The sequence below is a fragment of the Mchenga conophoros genome, linkage group LG16, assembly GCF_057382185.1.
Source record: "Mchenga conophoros isolate Kocher_MC1m ecotype Shallow Benthic linkage group LG16, M_conophoros_male_GT1.1, whole genome shotgun sequence".
Lineage (NCBI taxonomy): Eukaryota > Metazoa > Chordata > Actinopteri > Cichliformes > Cichlidae > Mchenga > Mchenga conophoros.
In genome coordinates this window covers 7,145,866-7,167,764 of record NC_140541.1, presented here as the reverse complement: position 1 = coordinate 7,167,764, position 21,899 = coordinate 7,145,866, and the positions used below count along the sequence as shown (strand labels likewise).

The following is a 21,899-nucleotide window of genomic DNA, read 5'->3' as shown; positions in this document are numbered from 1 at the left end:
GCCAACGTGCGTAAATAAAAGCAGGCAGACTCGCATGTTTACAGAACACTTTATTTACATGGCCCTTCACAGTGTAAAATAGAAGCTTTATTCATGGAAATACTTACAAAAAGGCCATTTTTTTCCCACTGAACATTCTCTTTAAATAGTACTCTAGGGTTATTTACATCTTTACAGTGTATTCAAAATACTCTTTTGGTAGCGGCCTCTTCACAAACAAAGACAAGTATGGCAGATTTTGGTCCCTGTCCAAGGAGGGAGGGAGCGGAAGAGGGCTGCCCTCTGAGTCTGAAATCAACTCCTGACCTCTAGACATTATTTGTGTAAATTGGAGAACATTAAACAAGCCTGACCTAAAAAAAAAAAAAAAAGTTTAAAGGCTGTTTTTTTTTCATTTTAAATTACATAAATAAAGATTCTCAAATGTACACAAGTGCATTTGCTTTTAAGTGGTAAGAAGTTGCTTTGAGATTCATGGCGGAAAAAGGAGTTTAGGGGCTGGGTTAAGTTATTTGGCAGCAGCCAGCACGCTGGGACAGGCTGGCATCCGACACCTCGGTTCATCTACACTCCACCAGACAAGACGTTTGTGTTGCATATCAGCTGTTTCAGGCTAAAAGTGAAAGGGCAGGGAGGAGGGCTCCGATGTTATTGCTGATTGTGATGCATTAATGTGTCAGTTCCTGAGCTTTTTGTTTTTCCCGACTTTACTTTGAAAAAGACAGTTTTGTTTTTTTAAAGTTGACTGTCTCCAGATGCAACGATCGTTGTGGATCTGTTTTCTTCGTCGCCGCCGCCCCCCTCCCCCGCCCCGCAAAGGGAACAGGAACTGGTGGTTTAGTCCAAAAGTTAAGCTACTACTGATATAGCATCAGTCTGCCAGGAAGACTACACGTTATTAGATTCAATGTTTCAAGCCCAATTGTTCTGATTCGAGAGTTCAGCAGTCCATCTGGTGGAAAGCAGAAGGTCAATTTTAACAATTGCGAAGTGAACGGCCGGACTCTTATCCTCCACAAATCAGAAATAACACCATGGGGGGGGAAAATAAAATAAAGTTGAATCGTGACTTTGAGCAAAGTCTCTCATGAGCATCTCCCCTGGATCCCATTTGACCCTGAGTTGTCTGAAAATACAACCACACGTGCCGATATACCCTTCATTATCAGTCCAATCACACTGTCACGTGACATTACATCCACACACAGGCTGTCATCTGACCCTCTCCAGAAATGCCCTTGTTTATTTCAGCACCCCTGTCTGAGAGATAACCACTCACATTTGTTAAAAGAAAAGAAAAATCTGATGAGGGGAGCTGAATAATTAAAGGGCAACATCTGAGGACGGGTTCAGAGAACCTTCCCGTACAAACTGTCCACAGGACAAACACGTCATTGCATAGGCCTTCACCTTCACACTTCACCTGCAGCGATATGTGCTTCCTCGCTCATCTTTTTTTTTTTTTTTTGCAAGTCTGAAAAATGCATCTGCATTACTCAGGGTCAGTACTGTCTTTGAGGATTACTGTGCAAACAACACAAGCATAATGCTCATTAAATGAATGAAGGAGTCCAGTGAAGAAGCGATGGTTTGGGAGCTGGATGCCGCCTTGTCTCATCTCTGCAGGGGCCCCTGGTACAGTAGGAGTGGTGGTTTGAGGGGGATGTGGAGGGTTGCCCGGTTTGGTTACCAGTAAGTTCAGTTTGGGAATGAGTTCGCGTTAGAACGTGTCCACGTGGTTCATGTTAGTGGCTCTGTTGTGGATCTCTTCGAGGAAGTTTTCCAGCTGTTCGATGAGAACGCGCTTCTTGAACCTTTGCAGAAGAAGAAGCAATGACACGTGTTAACATTTGCCTTTTAAAAACAACTCTGTAGCAAAGGAGATCATGAGCAGAAAATTATGATACGTTTTTGTTTCTTTGCATTTTGTTCGGTTCGTGAAACTGCAGATGTTTTAAATGCCGACTCCTGGTGCTAGGATACAGCTGCTCTTTACTTTAAGAGAGCTTATAAAGAAAGACAGTCCCCTTTTTCTGTTTGCAGCTCATTTTAAGTAAAAAAAAGAAAAAAAATTAGGGGAGAGGTAATAACGCTCTGACATCAGAGGAGGAGGGCTGAACTTTGTACCTGGCTGCCTCTTTGATTATGTTTTGGAGGAAGATGAGCCGGGTGTCGAGAGTGCCCTGGATCTGTTTCAAGAGGAGGAAAATCTTCTCGTAGTCTGAAACAGAAAAAGCAAAGCGAACGAGGTTCAGTCGATTCAAGGAGAGCACATCCACTGAATCAAATCTTTGTATGTGTACAGCTGAATGTTAATAATAAACAAGATAAAAGGCGTTCTCACTCATAAAGGAAACTAGAAAAAAAAAACATTCCACAGCACGTTTTCAAAGTCCAGAGTGACGTCCAATGTTAGTTTGACGTGTACGGTCAAATCAACAGAGGAGATAAAGAAAGAAAAAAAAAAGTTTGCTTCTTTAAATTTACACACAGATACCTGCTGTTTTTCCTAGCTTTGTTTTTAAGAAAAACAGCTTTGCTTCTGGACAAACCAAAGCTTAAGTGCCATGAAAAACCACATTTATGTGGTTTCTTCTGGAACAAAAACAAGACAAAGATGTAACGAGGAAGAATGAAATACAAAGCAGCATCTTCAATTTAGCAGCCCTGCAATAAAAGCTGAAGCTTCGAATCTCTGTTTAGGTGATGATTCAATCACACTTGTGACTTTTAGATGCTACCATGGTTACATATGAGAAAAAAAAGCTCTTTAAAGTTAGTGGTAGCTGCTCTCCGTTTCTATTATTTTGTCCTCCCTGCCTATAGACCAGGTTTGGATACATACGTCTGCCAGGTTTTCTGATCTCCTTGGTGATGAGCGACCTGAGCTCATTGTTGACCTTCGTCGTCTCGGTGTGAATGTGCTTCTTCAGAGCTGAAGGCGTAATGTAGTGCTGCACCTGGTCGTCCATCAGCACCATCTCCGCTCCTCCCTCGCTGCCCAGTGGCAGCTCGCTTGGATGGGTCTGCCCGTTCTCGTCCTCATCCCTGTGCCGCATCGCCTGAGGATCTGCAGCAGTGTGGTTCTCCTGAAGGTCGGTGGGACTCGAGGGACGGTCCACCTCCGAGTCAGAGTTCCGGTCTGAGCCGTAGTGGTTCTGATCCACGTGGTTGATGATCAGGTCTGCTTCTGGTGCACCGTCGTTAACGTCCATGTCTACAGAAAGGTGGAAAAAACCAAAAACATTCACTGTAATCCAGATCGGCTGCGTAGGACAGGTCGTGCCATAACCCCACATTTTTCCTGCCTTGAGTTTTATATTCTGTGTGTTAAATCTACCCTCTGTTGACCAATTTCTCTAAATTTATGAAAAAAAAAGTGCTTTTTTCTTAAGATACCATAATCACTGAATCATTATTAGGCCAGTACACTTGGTTGTACACTCGGCACTAGAAGCATGCCATCAGTCATTATTAAGAATTACAGTATTAGTAGAAAAGATGTGCGACTGTCTCTTAGATCGTACCTGCTGAGTGTCGAGGGCTCGCAGACGGGGACACTGGAGGGGTGTAGGCTCTACCCAATCGCAGCAGAGGTGACATGCACCGGCGTCTCTTTGGACCTCCGCCCGGCACGTTGTTGCTGTCGCCAGGTCTCTTGCCCTTGTTCTGAGGGCCGGTCACAAACTCGTCTGCCTCGTCGATCATCATGCCCTGTAAAGAAAGTGAGGAAAATGGTACATCGGAGTGTTTTTCAGTGGTTAATTTACATTTGTCAATGTAACCAATAAGAAAACGAGAAGAGTAAAAAAGAGACTTGCCTTCTTGTCTAGTTTGAAGGGGTTGCCGAATGTGTGCAACCGTTTGGGCTGTTCGGGGTCTGCGTCTCGAAGAGGCTGGGGAGCAGCTTTAAGGAAGTCTTGGTAGTTTCCCATTTGGGCGATTGGCACGCTGTGGAGCTGGTCTGGAAGGGAAACAGATGCTTTGTCAAAAATGGAAAGAACAGCAATACATCTAACCTGCTTCTTACGCTGAAATTATGTTCACAACGTAGCATAATCACAGCCAAATAAGTGGGGAAAATGATTTGCACAGCGGGGTACCGGAGTCGTGGCCTCTGACAGTGCAGACGCTGGTGTTGAGAAGGTTTCTCCTCATTCGGCTGAGCTGGTCGAGCAGGTGGCTGCGGGGGATGTCGTACGGATTCCTAAAACTCTGAGGCTTCAGGCTCTGAGGATGACAGCAGACAGAAACACCGCTGTAGTTTCGACACCGGAGAGTGGATATACAGATGCATTCTGAGAGCGTGGACCATTTTTCAAAAGCCCTCAAGTGCTCAAACCAACTACATAAAAACACAGCAATGCTATAAGCCTCAGGAGGGCAGCTGGGGAGAAGCCTGAAGAATCTGAGCACAGAGTGAGATTTCAAAAAGGAACTCCTCGCCAACTGAATCTAAACAGTCGCTCAACAGTAAAAACCAATGCTCATGCGTGTAATCATGTCAGAACAGCTCCCGATGATGAATGTGATCATGTTGAAGAAATGCAGATAATAATCCAACCCTACCTTGTTGAGCAGTGCCAGATGAAAGCCTTGAAACTCTTTGGGGTTAAGCTCCATGGGCAGGGCTGGGGCCTCTCCTGTGAGATTCTGTAGCTGCTGGATGAAGTCCCGACGCTGGGCTAGAGATATACTTCCGCCTCGCCATCGCACCTTGAGGCCAGGCTCCGGTGGCTGCTTTTTCCCAATCAAAGCGATCAGACGGTCATACTCGATTTTTGTCTGAAAATATGAGGAAATTAGGTTTTCTGGTCAGAAATGCCTTCCTATTTGGCGTCTTGATTATTGTAGCAGGAAAAAAGGAAATGCAGGAACTTAATAAGCAACACGTAAAACTGAAGATAAGATTTAAAATGCATTACAATGCAGCTGTGCAAAGCTATAAGCTGCTTTATAAGTGTTTATCCTGCTGTACAAAGAACGACTGACACAAGGAAAGACAGCTGTAATAGCATAAAACATATTTGCATTAAAAAAACAACAACAACAAAAACAGCTGGTGCCTAATACCAAATAACCATTAAAATAACAGTAAGTTAGAAATTAAGGATGTGATGGTATCGCTGTGACACTTTCCAACACAATAAACATTTTTTTCTTTCGTCATAAAATGTAGCCGCTGACAGAGAATTGAACACAGAGAGAAAAGCAGCACAAAGCACAAAATGATTTATCAGCCCGTGGACTCGTACACAAGCTGCCCCCCACTCAGCCAAGAGACTTTGTTTCAGTTGACAGTGTATTGATGCAAAGTCTAAATCTAGTGGAGCATTTTCAGTTCATCTATTCATCAAGTATAACTGTGCTAACAGACGTTCTCTGCAAATGCCTGTCATGTCTTTTGAGTGCAATTTAAAGCACTCAGTAAAAATAAGTGAATGAATGAAAGAAGATGATTTGACTGACGTGGATATCGATTTTCTATTTAAAGCCATTTGTTCTTTTTTTCCTTTAACTTTTTAATCAATGCTAAAGAAAATTAGGACAATGCAAATAGGCCATTACAGTGAACTCATGCTCAAGATCCCAGTTTGAGATGTTTTGAGCTTTGTGAGGTTGTGTGTTGTCAGGAGGAGGGATGGACATGGTCAGCAACAACACTCCTGTAGGCTGTGGTGTTTAAACGATGCTCAGTTGGTACTACGGGCTCAAAGGGAGCCAAGAAAATATCTCCTACACCATTACAGAGGATTTATGATCAAGAGCGTAACCTCATGAAAAACATAACAACATGCCAGGTCGACGTGACCCACAACTATTATGACTGGGCTGCTTGGCGCAGTCGACTCCTCCTGTGCAGTTTTTAGCTGAGTTTTCACAACAATCGTCATCTCAATGTAAGGATTAATAATCAAAGCATTAATATAAGGACTATAATCTCAGCAAATTCCTGGAGGGAGACTGCCAGGACACACGAGCATAAATGTCGGCAATGACATCAGCCACTTATGTAAGTTCTGTTGTAGGCTCTACAAAGACTCCCTGAAGAAGTCCAAATCAGGCATCACTCCACAACCAGAAGCCTGAACCACTGACACAAGGCAGGATGGATCCATGCTTTCACGCTGATTATGTCAAATTCTGACTCTACCATCAGTGACTGTCGCAACAGAAATAGAGACTCATTAGACCAAGAAACCTTTTCCTAATCTTCTATTGTCCGGTTTTGGTGAGTGCATGTGAGCTGCAGCTTCAGTTTCCTGTTCTTAGCCACAGGAGAGACATCAAGTGCAGACGTCTGCTGCTGTAGCCCATCTGATTCAAAGTATGACGTGCTGTGCGTTCAGAGATGCTCTTCTGCACACCCTGATAATAATGAGTGGTTGCCTTGACCACGTCTACAAGCCTAAATGCACTGAGGTACTCCCATGTGATTGGCTGATTAGATATATCCCTTACTGAACAGATATCCCTAACAAAGCGACCAGTGAGTATAAAAATGTCATGATAAAACCAGGTTTCTTTGAAAGTTACTTTTCTAAACCAAAATTAAGATATTAAAATACTAATCAAACTGAGATAAAACATTTGAACTAAACTGGTGTTTATCTTTTTTTCTTTTCTTATTTTTTTAATTAAGAAAACTAGAAAAAAAACCCAAAATAATCCAAAACTACAAATTACACTATAAAAATCCATCAGTGTGGACTTTAGTGAAAACAGAAAGGCTTGACAACTGACAGACACTGCAACAAGCACAGCTTTGTGGAGTAGATTTAATATTAACAACTAACCTGCTGACTGAGCTTTTTCAGATAGGAAACCACGCTGTAGCTCAGACCATACTCCAGGTTGTCAGCTAGCAGGTTCGGTGCTCCCATGATTCTTAAAGCCTTTCTTAGCGACTGTGAGAATAACACAGCAGTAAGAACAGTGCAGGCACAGCTTCGTACATTAACAACAACAACCACAAAAAAAGCCATTAATGAAAAGTTGAAGAGTGATAATAAGGCCACTGACCCCAATATAATACGGAGGCATCGTCTTCAGGTAGTTCTCAAAGGACTGTCGCCATTTAATGGTAGGCTTGAACTTGTGCACTTTAATCAAGTCATCTGTGGAAAACAATCAAACACAGATCACACAAAGAAATTCAATAATTAGGAACATGTTTTATTAAGAAAACTGAATTTAAAAAAAAAATAGTCATTTGTTTTGCTATTGCAGCAGATCGTTTAAATTTTCTAAAGCCCAAAACAAAGACTCCCCATCAACGCCTACAGCGAGAGTAAAAATGAGGTGGATGCACAGGTCTTACCCAGAAGCGGAAGAAGTACGGGGTAGTTGTAGGGCATTACAAACAAGTTGACGCAATTTAGAGCTGTGCTGGCCTTCAGGTAACCAAACGGCTGCCCCAGATCGCTGTACTTGGCACTGTTACATACAAACACCTGAAAAAACAGAAAGAGAAAAATCAGGAAGTGAGTTGTGACATTTGAACTTTTCAATCAGCAAACAAAAACAGAACCAGCTGATGCTGTCCGAGTTGTTTTTAGGTTTCATTTTATTTTAGTGTAAAGCCACTTTGGTTTTAAATATCCTACAGAAGTAAATTTCACTTCCTTGCTTACCACTTACTATTAGCCCTACAATATCATAACACTGCATCTGGTCAGTGTCAGGAAAATATTTTCACTGCGTGATTCTTGTAATTGCTGATATAAAAGTCATTCTGAAAGTCTGCCACCTCATCTCTGATGATGACTCATGCCAAACATGGGGAAAAAACACCAAAATCAATATACGAGTGATGAATACAGAGACAACCTTTACTTTCAGGTTCCTGCCACAAACCAGGTAAAGCTTGGTGTGCGGGTACCAGCAGAGACTAGATGTTTTGATCTAATCACATGTGCTAAAGCTCAGTCTGTGCATGCCGACGGGCTATCGAATCATCGCTTCATTTGCTGCCACCCTTATTTATTTTTTTGGTACACTGAAAACCTGAAACCACACATCAATGTCTCAATATGTCTGAACATCTAATCAAGTACTTATCACATTGCTGTTAGGATGCATGTAACACGTTCCATGTGTGAGAGATTAAAATCCTCTTTGTCTACCTGGCTGTAAAGATTAAAAACACAGATTTCTGCTTTAATGCCAAACTTTCTTCTCAACAGCTGTTATTTTCTGTGGTTTCTGTGATGGTGCTGTACCTGCCAGCAGGTGTGCGGTGATTTCCTCTCCAAAATGTACTGTGTGAGGGGCGACGGCTCCAGCTCATACTTATCAAAGGGTACCTTGTCTATCACCATGGGTTCAGCATCCACGCAGGAGAAACGGACGTGGGGGTGGGCTGAGCGGGGAGGCTGGGAAGGTAAACAGAAAGAGATACACAATGTTATGGTAAATATTAAAGAAGATCAACAACACCTGCTGGCGCCTAATAACACCAGTAGGTGTTGTTAATCTAAGCTAAGTTTAAGCAATGCGCAAAGTTGACCGTCTGAATACAGTTCGGGAAAAAAGAATCACGTCTGGCTGCTGCTTCTATTTCTACTGAAAGTGTAGAGTATATGTGTGAGCAGAGGAAAAGCTTATGAATGATAGCTAACATGCAATGCATGATCTATCATAATGAGTACTTCTTTGTTTGTTTAATTTTGATTACAGCTCATCTGTGCTTGGGCTGTTGCACATTCGTGTAGCTGTGACATCACTGCAGCCGGTTTGACGTCACCCCTGTGTTATCACGAGTTAGTCATTGTTTGCTATGGAATAAATGGTTAAAGTTAATAAGAGTGTGGCACTGTTACATTAGTGTGACTGATTATTCTTGTTAAACAAACAGGAAGAAGAAAAGTTGTTTAATGAAAGTGACAATGTGTGGGGCTGAATCCTGTAACTCCTGTGGAGGAGTTATCGTCTAATGGCCACTGAAGGCACATTACAGCTATAATGGATTTTGTTTTTCCTTTTAATAAACATGAAAAAATAAACTTAGTAAGTGCCTTTCTTTTTATTGTTCTCACATTTTTTCTATTTTAAGATTCATAATCGAGCATACGGCTACTTTGTATCACTGCAGGCTGCTTCTAAAAGAGCGTCAGTCCCCACTGACTCCCACTAAAATAACCAGTGTTAGCAATTAAATTATGACATCTACAAAAGCCTGATACAAAATTAAAACAAAAAAACAAAAAGAACAAACAAACCCTGTAGCCATTTATCCCCTTCATAACAAAATTACAGAGTTTTGTCTTCTTGTACTTGCTTGTTTGCTAGGCCTCACCTCAGCTAATATAAGTCAATGAACTGAACCTCTGGGTGATGTTTTCTGCTGTTGGAGACCTTAAGAGCATTTTTAAAGGAAGTATTTTATTTATCAGGAAGTTTGTACTTCCTGAGAGAGTGAAATGTTGAAAACTTATTAGTCTGTTACTTAGCACAAATTAGCCATAAAACTAGCCAGACACTTTTTAGCACACCACTAAGGCCAACATGCTAAGCAAGCATGCTAGCCGTAGCTAATAACACTATACCAGTCTTGTAAATATGGTCACTTTTTGGCTATTAAGACTTATATTATTAAAAAATAATTAGGAATAAAGTACATCTTTGTTAAGTTTTATAGAATTATAAGTGTATTCTGCTGTCAAGAGTAAAACTGTCCAATATATAAATACAAGAAAGGAACTATAGGGCTTTAAAGTCTCTTCTTTAATATTATTTTTACCTTTTTGGGCTCTTTTGTTCTGTGACATTATATTTATTTTACTAAGCTAGGTTGTCATTTCATTAATCTGCTGCAGTAACACAGATTATGTATTGCATAAATTGACAGATACCGGTTTCTTATCTCATATTTCTGTCGGTTCTTCTGCAACTTTCTTACCAATGTGGGGGAGTTCTGGTCTGGCCAGAAGGCTTCGGGGATGGGCCAGTGCCCGATGGGAACACCAGTTTTAGGGTTAGGTCGTACGTAGATCAGCTTGTGACAGCAGTGCCAAGGCTGCGGACCAGACTTCACCACTTCAGCTGGAGTGTCTGTGCAGGAATATAAGCAAAGCAAAACAAAAAACAAGGGGTTTATGAAATGCAGCATGAAACAAAATGCATCAGACAAGTGTGTCAGCAGTTAAATATGAAAGCAGGAGTTTAAACAGTGACACCCACCAGATGTTTATGAAAAAACAGGAAAGAAAAGCTCAGAATGGATTAAAACAAACACCAAGTGGGAGAGAGCAAAGAGCTCCTCTACTAATCAAACGCATGCAGCACAGCACATGTCAAAAAGCTCCTTTTATAATAAAAGACAATTCAACTTGAGAAAACCCAAAAGCAAACAAACAGAGGTGTGTCTTACCTTCTAGCGGAGGAGGGTCAGGTCCCGTCTTCTCAAAGTTTATCACTACTCCACTCTGGATTTTCTGCACCAAAGACTCCAGACACTGATTCAACATACGCTGGGAGAACACACTGTAAGAACGACCTGTAACGAAGACACACGTCTGTAAGTATAGATATCCCAAAACACGAGCGAGTCAATGGTGTTGCTAAAATTAAACGTTTTTCCTTGGTTGACTGTGGATCATTTCAAATGTTTTTTGGTTTAGCCGTTTAAAAGCTTAATTAATAGAATTTGTGGGCCAACTGGGAGCAGCAGAAACAACACGGGATGCATTTTCACCATGCTTTCACATTTTGTCAATTTCCTAGCAAAAAGCTGTCTATTTAGACCCTCCCACTTAGATCCTGACATTATAATGTGATTTTTTCCCCTCCTAATTAATAATAATTTGTTGTACTTTTTAGAGCAGATACTAGAAACCAAATTAAGAAATAACATCTGGCTTTAAATGTTCCACATTTTTCGTAAGCTAGTTTCTAATTGTGTCTTCTTTGCTTTGTTTGGTGCAGGTCAGACAGTGTACAGTGGGTCTATTAGAGCTTGTCTGCTAAAAGTTGCATGCTGCTGCTGGAACAGGGTTAAAACTGAATTGCAGACTAAATGAGCCATAAAAAATTGTGAGTCAGAAGAGGGAAAATACAGAAGTCTGATAATTCTGTTGATTGGTGCCAGGGTAAAAATAGGAAAACAATCTAACCGAAACTAGGGGGGAAAAGAAATTGCTACTTGCTGGGTCATCTCATTGAAATGTTTGCATTTGGCGACCAACTCGTCCAGAGGTCGAACGTGCACCACCCTCAGTCTCTGGGTGATGACTTTCAAACACATGGTGATCGCACAGGTTACTTAGTGGGATGCAACTCGTCTCCAAACAATTGCGCTCCGACTCGGGCTGACTGCAATTAATCTCAGAGAGATTGACAAAGGTTTGGAAATAATATAGATGCAGACAGACTGCATCAACCCGAGTCAGTCTGCAACAATGAACGCAACTTGTCTGCAGTGTGTCTTTTTTTTTTTTTTTTTAACTTCAACCCATTGAGTCACAAACTCATAGCAGACCGACTCCATCTTATTACATTTTATCTCTACGTTGACACACCAAAGTCTCTTTGAAGTGTTCGTACACCTCGTCTTAGCAGCAACCATTTCAGACACAATCTCAAGTTCATTGCATGCAATAATTTTAGTCATGCCGGAGTCTCCAGTAACTGATTTCTCTGGTGTGACTGTAGCACAATTAACCAAAAATTATAAATAACTTGAGCTGAGATTTCTCAGACCTTTTTCCAATGAAGAGCTTCATCGAATTCTTCACTCATTCTAGGACTAGACTTAATCTTTGTCTCCGAAACTTACAGATAGAGACACAGAGGATTAAAAGTTCCCACTAAAACTTGTGTTTAAAGAACAAAAACTGCAGCAGCAGCAGTTTGGTGTTTATATAATGCACCTCAATGTCAGAGAAATCAAATGAACAAGAATAAAAGGGGTTAAGAAGGATCACTACATTACACTGTTTATGAAGTGCTTTGCTACTGGTGCAGTGCAATTTCAAGAGCTCTCTTCTTTACATATTGCTCATCTTTGTGCAGCCATATCAGCCATTTACACTACATGCAAATAGTGCATTTGCATGAAATGTGACTCTGAAAGGTCAAAATCTCTCTTTGCTGTTTTTGTCACGCCATCAATCGCATGTGTAAAATTAAAAAAGTCAGAAAAACCATCTTTCAAAGCTACAACTGACTAGTCTAACTTAGCCTTCCTGTCATTCAACTTCACCTCGAGTGACCTTGTTGTGCACCCATTCACTCGCTCATTTCAATAGGCTGTGGCTTTGTGTCAGGTCTGCCATCAGCAGTAATGGACAGGCAGCATGTACTGTAGACTGCCGCTGACAATGGACCTGTGTCATGTTCTGCATTCAGCGCCACCGGCTGCGACACGCAGCTTTGGAGTCCTCTGTTCTCTATATGTGTGCATGGGTTAATCTTAACCTGCCATCAGCATCATTCTAGTTCGTTCCTCCTGCCAGCTGCTTCCAAAACAAAGCTACGTGAGGAATGGAGACAGAGGGGATAAAAGTCTGCTTCTATAAGTGAATGTTCTGGCAGCCGGACTTTGGCTGGAGATGGGGGGATTACAGATCAAAATCGCTGGCTAGAAAGTCTCTTGACAGGACTTAGGCAGGACAAAGGCAGTCCGATTATGGACCAGGTGGGAAAATCTAGTCATTCTAACCTTAATCAGCAATTACTACCCAAGTACACTTAAACAAAGCACTTAACCCTTCCGCAATAGCTCCAGCAGGGGTTAAAATAAGAGCACAGTGTAGCTGCATTGGGCTGTTAAAACACAACTCTGAATATTGAGCAAGACAGTGCCTAGACACCGCTCAGGGCTGTCCCCTGTTGAAGTGGGCTCTGCTTTAAAATTTAAGCTTCTGACACTTCCAAGAGGAAAACATCTGATCTGTTTATTTTTCACTCAGAATAAGGAGCTTTTACTTCTGTAGACTAAACTGAAGCAGTAAAATGGTTTTCTTAATCTTAGGCTGTTCATGCTGTCATTTAAAATGTATGTCTACAGCCTACTCTACCTGGTTTATGTTATTTTGTTTAATTGCGTAATTCCTTGTATGCTGGTTATGTTTCCATGCGTGATACAATAATAATAATTTAAAAAAAAAAAAACAACTCCTTAACATCACCAACTTAAAGTGAAGTACCCGACAAGCACTTCAGACTGCATTACCCATGGTGCAGCTCTTCCATAAAACCTGTCCTGTCTTTAAATGCTCTTAAATCATCTTTGAAACTTCGGCATATAAAGCATATGAATCAGTACATAAACTCCAGAGCTACAAAAGGCAAACCGAGTGTACTTAAAAGCTGAGAAATGCCTGTCAGAGCTGATCTGTAAGTACACAACAACCAGCAGCTCGTATCAGTCCGCCTACCTCCAGTGACCTCACACATGGGGGTGATTGGAGAATCGTCAGACGGGACGCCGCCGAGGGGCTCGGGCTCCACCGAAGCGTTGCCGGAGATACGTAGCACCAAAGCAAACAGACGCTGGTCCCAGCGAAACGGCTCCTTCGTCAGCTCGCTGCCCGGCAGCGGCGTGGTCAGAGGTAGATGTAGCTGGACAATGAAACAGATCACAGGATGAGATGACAGACCTGCGTTAGAACAGATTTACTGTGTTGCTGTTCTCTCTAATATCGCCGTTTGTTTTAGGTTACTGTGGGGAAACTTGGGCAATAAATGAACAACACTTTTACGGCGGTATTGATAAAGTGCCTTCATTTACAGGGTATTAAAGTGGCACGGAGGGCTCAGCTCGCACTTCTAACCTTGCAGTTATACCCTTTGTCATAATTTGGGCTAAAGGAATTTAAAAGTAACTGCCTATATAATTTTTGTTTGCATAGGTTGAAAACATGACTGTTTACTGCATTTGTAAAGAAAAAAAAATAGTGCATTTTCATACTGAGCAATGATTTTTCTTTATTTTCTACATTTTCAAGAGTGTTTAATCAGTCAAAACAGGAAGTGCAATCAATGATTAAAAAGTAGCTGTTTTAATAAATTCAATAAAAATGCCAAAAATATTACTGGTGTTGGACTCAAATGAGACTCTTCATTGGTATTTTTAGATTTTGATGAGAATAAATTAAGGTTTTTGGGTTTTTTTCTGCTGAATGTGTCAGCTGGGGAAGTTGTCTTCCTTGATGTTTTAGGACCAAATGATTAATCAATAAGTAAGTACATCAAACTTCTCTGTTTCTAAGACAATAATAACAAAGCTACTGATAACACTTCTAAGCATGAAAAGTAGCTTTGTTATTATGTGAGTGGACAATATGATAAAGCACTTCACAGTAGAGCTTCTGTGGTTTAAACTTTAGCCATCTTAATCACAGTCAAAGGATGAGGGTTTGGTAAAGTTTGACGTGGTGCGGTTAGACTCCTAAAGTATCACCCAAACAAACAGAACGCTCTCCTGATTGGAGATGCAGGCTGACCTCATCTTGGACACCGCCGCTGCTGGTCAACTTGTTGCCGTCTGTAATTGCGATGATGATGGCAGGTTCAAGGAAAAAAGGATTCCTTCCCTAAAAAAAGAAAAGAAAAAAATAGGACATATTGAAGACTAAATGAAAAACGAAACCATGCCGAATTAATTCAGCATTCAGACTCCCAGAGGCAACTTAGGGTCACCCTGCACAAAGAAATGAGAAAGACACAAACAAGCTATAAAAAACAAGACACAAAAATAGGGGGGCTGTTCTCACATCTGTTAAAACTGTGCTTACAAAAGACGTGATCACCATTAATACCTGTATTTAGCAAGTGTGGCTTTATGGCCTTCTGCGATCCAACGCATAAATAAGCACCGTGAATGCATCATTACAAACAGCAGATAAATTACACGGGACATATTTAAGAAGCGTGTGAAATAGAAAACCTTGACTCAAAGGGAAAACAAACAGAGTAAGAGTTCAGTATTTAGTGTCTGCAGTATATGTTCACTCTATACTCCACAACAGCAGAGCTCATTATCCGAGGAGCTACACGAAACCTCTTTCCTGCTGGACCCCATGATATTTCATGACATCAGCGCTCCACTCTGATGAAATTAAACTGGAGCAGCACTGCATTTATCACTGTGCATCAGCCTTGTGGGATCTCCACAGAGCCACTAGGTGAGGTAATAGCGTAAAAAGAAAACAAAAAAACCCTCAACAAAGACTGACAAGTGCTGCCAGCAAACCGGACTTCACTGCAGAGTCACAGTGACTCCATAAGGGCCTCCTGTTCTGACAGCAGAGCCATTATTAATGGACGTGGAGCCACACTGTTTGGGCTCTACCTGTAGGCTGCGCTTTCTGCTGAATGATGCATCTGTCCAGTCACATAAACGGCCCAAAGTAAACAGAGCAGGATACGACCAAGACCCCACTGTGCTGCAGGTATCCATGACAACCTGGCAACCCCCCCTCAAAAATTCCTTCATGATATCGAGCACTTAGTTGGCATGCTGACTTGATGATCGGGCTAACTTGCCAGTCAAGCGATGAATTTATCCATGTCATATCAGCTGCCAGAGCTTTTACTCGTGCTTAAATAAAGCCAAATGCGACTACTAAAAATAGATGACACATGACGACAGCCTATCAGGGGAGCCGGTGTAAGAATAAAGCGTTTTGACAACTTCTCAAAATGTGCCCAGCTGCTTTTCATGTAAAAGACAAGACAGTATCTATATATTTTGGGTAATTTGAAAGATAAAAACAAGTCATCTGAAGACATCTCTTTGTGCTTTCAAAGAGAAGAAAACACAGTGGGCATTTCTTATAACTGGTTAATGATGATAATGAGATATTACATTAGTAAATGGAAAAATAATAGGTAATTCATCATGTTTAAGACCCGTCTATGCAGTCAGCTACCGCTACTGTGATGTGCTTTCCACAATGCCATGATAATGGAGATCCATTAAAGCGCCGGCCATCACTCCAGCTGACACTCTAACTTACCACCAAACAACACTGGCCATATCATTTCTTCACGTTCATCCTTTCTTCTGCTCTTTCATTGCTCTTAATGAAACTGATCAGTGTCAGGATTACCCGCCGGCCGTCTCCCCCCTCTACCTCCATACCCTTCTTCATCTCCCAGGGGAGAGTCGTTTCAGATGCCTGGCAACCTGGAGCGCTCTTTGTTACTGTAGACTGAGGCACTCCAGGGCAATATTAACTCCCCCATCTCCCCCCGTTAACCCCCCAGGGCTCCACCCGCTGGACGACATGGAGCACTGACTTATGATACAAAGGGCCCTTTAAATAAGAAAACAGAAGAAAAGCGCACACACACACGGTCATTTTAGATGTGTTTTCATGCGGAAGTGCCCTCTTCCTAGTTCCCTTGAAACGCTTCTCTGGTTAAATGGTAAACCCTCACTTAAAAGGAAATGTAACTAAACAGAAGACAGCAGAAACAGCTTACGGGAGTTATTAAGCACCACTACACTTGTGTAATCAGTTAGATGACGTACTGAAAGGTTTTTAGATTTTGACTCAAGTTCATTGATTCCTCTAGCTTTTAGTGTTACCAGCATTTCCTGCCCACACACATTTGTTACGTTAAAATATCCTCTAGGAGTACCAAACACTTGTGTTGGGCTCACATTTTAAATTACAGCCCATGTTCACAATAACTCCACTTTTGTAAAGGACATACTAAGCATATATAAACTACATACATGCACTCCATACTAGTAATTGCCAAGCCTCCTGCTGGAAATAGGCAGAAGAGGGAGAACTAGTCATTAAATTATAGCCACTGTCAAATCAACCTGTAATTAGAGGTCAGCAGTGACAGCGCGGGACGCAGTAACCTCGACCTTGGCTTGTGTGTTCAAAATCGGACAGTCTGACGGTGTCGCTGGTATTTTTTTTTTTTTTTTCAAACGACCAAAGAGTGTCTGACATGCATTATGCATGCTGCATGTATGCATTACCTGGGCTGGTAGGGATCTTCTGTTTATTACTCAGGAAATGCCTAATTAAACATTCATTACTGCTCCCATACTCCCCCACTTACCTCCGCACAGGAAAACAGATGTCCAGATTCTGTATCAACCACAAGCGTGCAGATTCACCTACCACTCTAACTGGGTATGGGCTAGACTTCACAGCTTACATTAATAATGACCACTTTGTTTCATATGCAAAAAAAAAAAATTGCATTTCAGTTTCAACGCTGGCCAGGAGATGAGAAAATCTCAAGAAGGTGAGATGCTGAATAGCAAGCAATATGCTTTCTGTTGGCTTCAGCTTTTCTTTTTCTAATGAGACTAAACCAAAGTCAAGTTTCTCTGGTCACTTTGTCCAACCCTGCACAGCTAAAGGCAGATCTGAACATCTGTTACACATGAGTCAGTGAGCTGGCATAAGAGTGGTGGTCTGAAACTTTATCATGCAAATCTACGTTTAGCTACTAATACTGGATTTAAATTGAAGAGGGAACTTGGCCAGCATCACGCTGTACTAGCTCCAGACTTTGTGGGCTTGGAGAATATTTCTTAGCAATACTGAGTCTGAATGAGTTTTATGTGAATAGCTTACAGCTGTAAATCAGGCCCACTGTGTCGTAAAGCTGCAGTATGGAAATCTTTCTAAGCTGCACAATACAACTGGAATAACATCGATAATTTTAAAGTAAACCACATTTTTCCGTCAGCGTGTATCCAGGAGCTTTTTTCAATATCCTCACATTTGTGGTCTTGTTAGATGGATCCCCATTTTTGAAGCAGACTTGAGCGAAACAAAGAAAAGGGCGACAGTCTTCAACCTCAGCATCAGTGAGCATTCACATTAACCAAAAGATAAAAACACAAGAGTATGTTCATCATGGTACAGATCCGTGGTACTGGTACTGCTATATAGCGCCTGTCGCCTCACTTTTGAGCACTCAAAATACTTTTCACTACATCTGTCAATCACCCAATCAGAAACACACGCACATTCATACAGTGCTTTTATCTACAGCTAAGCACTTCCACCAAACATTCACGCACACCCACTCTGATGGATGCATCGGGGGCAACAGGGTTCAAGATCTTGCCGAAGGATACTTTGACACATAGACGGGAGGAGCCGGGGATTGATCCGTCGACCTTTCGATCGGTAGATGACCCGCTCTACCACCTTGCCCAGTGATTCATCATAAAAGCACAAAAGTCCTCTGACAGGCTTGAAACTACATAATTTAGACTGACCTGGTTAAAACTGCAAAAGTCTTATTCCAAAGCTCTAAAATAACTCCCAGCTTGATTAAAATTATGTTTAGCTTTGTGTTTACGTGCACACACACCACAGAGTGGCCAGACCATTTATGAACTAAATAATAGATATAAATATTAGAACCACCTCTTATAATAATCCAGTGCATTTTAACAAACTGGCCATAAAGCTGAAGTGACACAAGCCTACACTAGTTTATATACAACTATATATATATATTTTTAAAAAGCATCTAGCTTTCAGAGCATATTTGTGCAGACAGAGCCTGCAATAGATCCTTAGAGTTTCAAAACATAATGCATTTTCTTGCTTAAAAGCTCATTTACAGGTGTAATAATTCCATGTCCTTGATGAGAGCAGTGACATATGTAACACAAACTAAAGTTACTAATCAATGATGGGGGAAGAAAGAAAATAAGAAAGCTACGTTGCTCCTGCTGCTTGGACTTGCTGTCATGATTGTGTCGTATGGCTGAGGATGTGTGGGTCCACAGTATGAAAGTGGTTGATGCTTGTAAGACTGGGAGATAGCAGAAAGGGGTGGGGTGAGGGGGGGTAGGTGGGTGGGTGAAGTGGGTCTGTTTGGGCATTTAGCACTTTATGAGCCTGATTTCTTCTCCACCTGTTTCATTGCTACATACCTGTCCATAGTTGTCTATCCCAGTCACTAATCTATTGAGATTGAGTAAATCAAAAGCGTTCCTCAAGGATTGGCCAATAGTTGTGAGTCCAGTTGCTTGGAGGTTCCTCAACTCTGTCATGAATGTGGCATGGCTCTCTTTCCATCCAGCCTTAAAAAAAAACAAAAAAAACAAACCCAAACAAAACACAACATAGCAGCTGGTTAATAACATGCACAAAGCTAAATAACTACCCCACTGTTGTGACCAGCAGGCAACTTCTAAGGAAACTAGTGGTTAACTTCACTGGTTTTATTGAGAGTCTGAGCTAATAAATATCTAAATAGGTCGCTTCCTCTCTATCTGCCCAGACTAATAATTTGACAGCACTGCAGCCACAGGACGTTGATCCGTTTCTACCAGGCTGCTGCGCTCGGCTCCAGATCAGAAAATCGCAAAGTAGCAAAGTCGCAATGTGTGCAGTGACTAAAGTGGCAATTTGGTCTAAAGAAGTAAAGTAGGCTAGTCTGTCATCCCCGCTTCTCCTCCTCCTCTACTCTCCCTCCCTCCTAGATATCACCTCGCTGTATAAATAACACCCAGAGTTCCTTGCTGCTCACATTGAAACAAAATGTCGGCCATGTTTTAAAAGGGGTATGAAAGCTCCTCCTGAAGATTTTTCTCTACACAGTTGATGTAGTGATCACAACGTGGTGCAGCGATGGAAGGACAGTCAATCTGCGCAATGTAAAGCCGGACATGACCCGAAAACAAACTCTACCTTTATCCCGAACGGAACATCTTCAAAATTTACCAACATATACCGGTCCCCTCGGCTCGCCGGATCTCTCCCTCTGAGCTGTGGAAATAGTAGAGAATTATTTACGGTTATCGAGAGATCAGCTTTGACAGGCGAGCTTGCAACAGCAAAACGATGAACTGAACTGCATTCCCGCTCGGGATCTCTCAATATTAATGTGTCCCGTGGTTACAGTACCTTCATAAAAGTCTCAACAGCGCCTTTTGCTATGTCCAGATAGGTAGTGCCCAGATGGGTGCGCTGGTTCATTGAAGCGGACGTGTCTATCAGAAAAAGTAAAACGGGCATTGTGATGGTAATGACACGTTCTGCATGGACTTGGTGTCAGTACAACCGGCCAAAACGGAAAAAAATCTTTTGTTCTCCTGCCGCCTGTATCACCTCTCAGCTAGCTAGCTAGCTGGCTAACTGTCTGTCTCACACATTCTTTCAAAAAAGTGTAAGAATAGTGAGTGTAGAAGCCCTTTCCGGGCGAACTAAACTAAAAACCTCAAACCCTAGGGGCAGGTTATGGATTCACGAGGGATTTTGATAATTTTTACAATATTTTGTAAATATTCCTAAGTTTCATAGTAACAAAGTTCCCCCTCACAGTGAGTCCCTGCTTCTCCCTACACTGAATGCGCTGTGTCTTGTCCACTGGTTTTAACCTAAGCTCCGCGCCTGACCCCGCCTCCCAAGCGGTCTTGCAGTGTCACGTGTATATACACTCTCTTCTTATTGGCGGTCTCAGGCTCCTCATTACCATATCCAAATAAGGCCAAAGCAGACTGTCTCATGCGCATGCTTGCTTGCCCGAGAGGCAGGAATGCAAGGAAAATATTCTGTACATACATTGTGTGATAAAGAATAGAGCATATGTGGCGATGCGCTCTTTTATCGGAGCCTTACCGCAGTTTGTTGAGGTGTTGTTATTTAGGAACAGGCATGTGTCTGCTCTTAGATCTGATTACATAATCAACATTTACTTCATCCTATGCGCGGGCGTGGGCTAGTGTGAAAGACAACCCTTCAAGACTATAGAGAGATAAACTGGAGGCACTATCATATAAAAACAACTGTAAAATATCAACCAAGGAATGCACCTAGGGCAAACAGAAACTACTCGCGGGTGTTATGGCACTCGGTTTTCATGTGATGACCAAATAAAGACTCCCCTTTTCTCTGAAGGAAAACAGGTTTAGCCGAATAGTCGCTGGGATTGACATGCGCGCACACGCACTCACACACCCTGCAGCTCTGAAATGTCTGTACTTTGTCTTTATTTTCCATAGCCAAAGAACGACATACTTGCAGGTAAAAGGAAAGAAAAAGACACAGAAACAATCAAACAAACACAAAGAGAGATGTCGCTAATAAGAATCACACTTCTAGCGTTGCTATTGTTGATCTGTAGTTATGTGAGATAAAGCCTCAACTGTTACTGCACAGAGAATATCATCAAACGTGCTACACATAAGCCTTTTGACAGATTAGAGTTCACTCTTAATGCTACATGACACCCAGCCACACGCGCACGATTGTGCAATACAATTTACATAATGTAGTTGACTGGAAAATATCATCACTTCCGCAAAAACAAGACGAAACCATCCGGTGGCTTGCGATAGCAAAGCGGAGGAACGTCTGTGTGCTTCTTATTTGATGTGAAGCAACACGCGCGCGCGCGCACACACACACACAATTTATCTTCCGGTGTGTCACTGACGTTTTTCACAATAAAATCTTTAATGTGGTTTGGCGATCTTAACGACGAAACTGTGGAAGGTGTGATAAACTGTAGTTGCAGCTGCAATAACATTTATTGCCATTATAAACCAGCTATTTATTGTAGCTTGCACAGCAGCACAGTAACCGGTTAAGCACCAATCTGAGATACTTCTGTTCTGTTTGGGCCTCTCTGACTTTGTTATTTGACGGATTAATTAACTTTCCACAGATTCATTCATTCATTCTTCCTCTTTCGCAATTCTGGGTCTCTTAACTTTCAAGTTTAAAATGTAACAATCAAAACACTCAACTATGATGCAGGTTTAACTGACTCAACTTTCTTTTTGTCATCCCACTATTGCAGTGTTTTTTCATTTGCTCAAAGATTATGTAACTAAAAATGTATTAAGTGTACACTTAAAACACACATTCTTGTGCAACTGTTATATTACAGGTTTTACTGCTTCTCCGAAACAGTTTCCCAGACTTATATATTATATATAACACATTCTTGTGTTG

At 41.7% G+C, this 21,899-nt stretch overlaps 1 protein-coding gene across 1 annotated transcript; it reads right to left on the bottom strand.

Annotated features, from left to right (window-relative positions):
- Positions 1–33: 33 nt before the first annotated feature.
- On the bottom strand, positions 34–20,300 carry ints6 (integrator complex subunit 6). The gene is made up of 18 exons (XM_085249374.1): positions 19,848–20,300; positions 19,632–19,709; positions 18,872–19,021; positions 14,448–14,537; positions 13,380–13,563; positions 10,373–10,498; positions 9,902–10,053; positions 8,223–8,375; positions 7,322–7,454; positions 7,024–7,118; positions 6,798–6,908; positions 4,570–4,785; positions 4,104–4,230; positions 3,822–3,964; positions 3,528–3,714; positions 2,846–3,217; positions 2,128–2,221; positions 34–1,814 (listed from the first exon to the last, which is right to left on the bottom strand). Exons 1-18 carry the CDS (start codon positions 19,956–19,958, stop codon positions 1,721–1,723), a joined length of 2,616 nt encoding a protein of 871 aa, XP_085105500.1. The 5' UTR covers positions 19,959–20,300; the 3' UTR covers positions 34–1,720.
- Positions 20,301–21,899: the final 1,599 nt, after the last annotated feature.

Coding starts and splice junctions, on each gene's coding strand:
- ints6 (XM_085249374.1), bottom strand. CDS start 19,958: ATGCCCGTTTTACTTTTTCTGATAGACACGTCCGCTTCAATGAACCAG. Junction 10,499..13,379: donor CATGTGTGAGGTCACTGGAG/GTAGGCGGACTG, acceptor TCTTCGTTACAG/GTCGTTCTTACAGTGTGTTC. Junction 3,715..3,821: donor CCTTCAAACTAGACAAGAAG/GCAAGTCTCTTT, acceptor CTTTCTTTACAG/GGCATGATGATCGACGAGGC.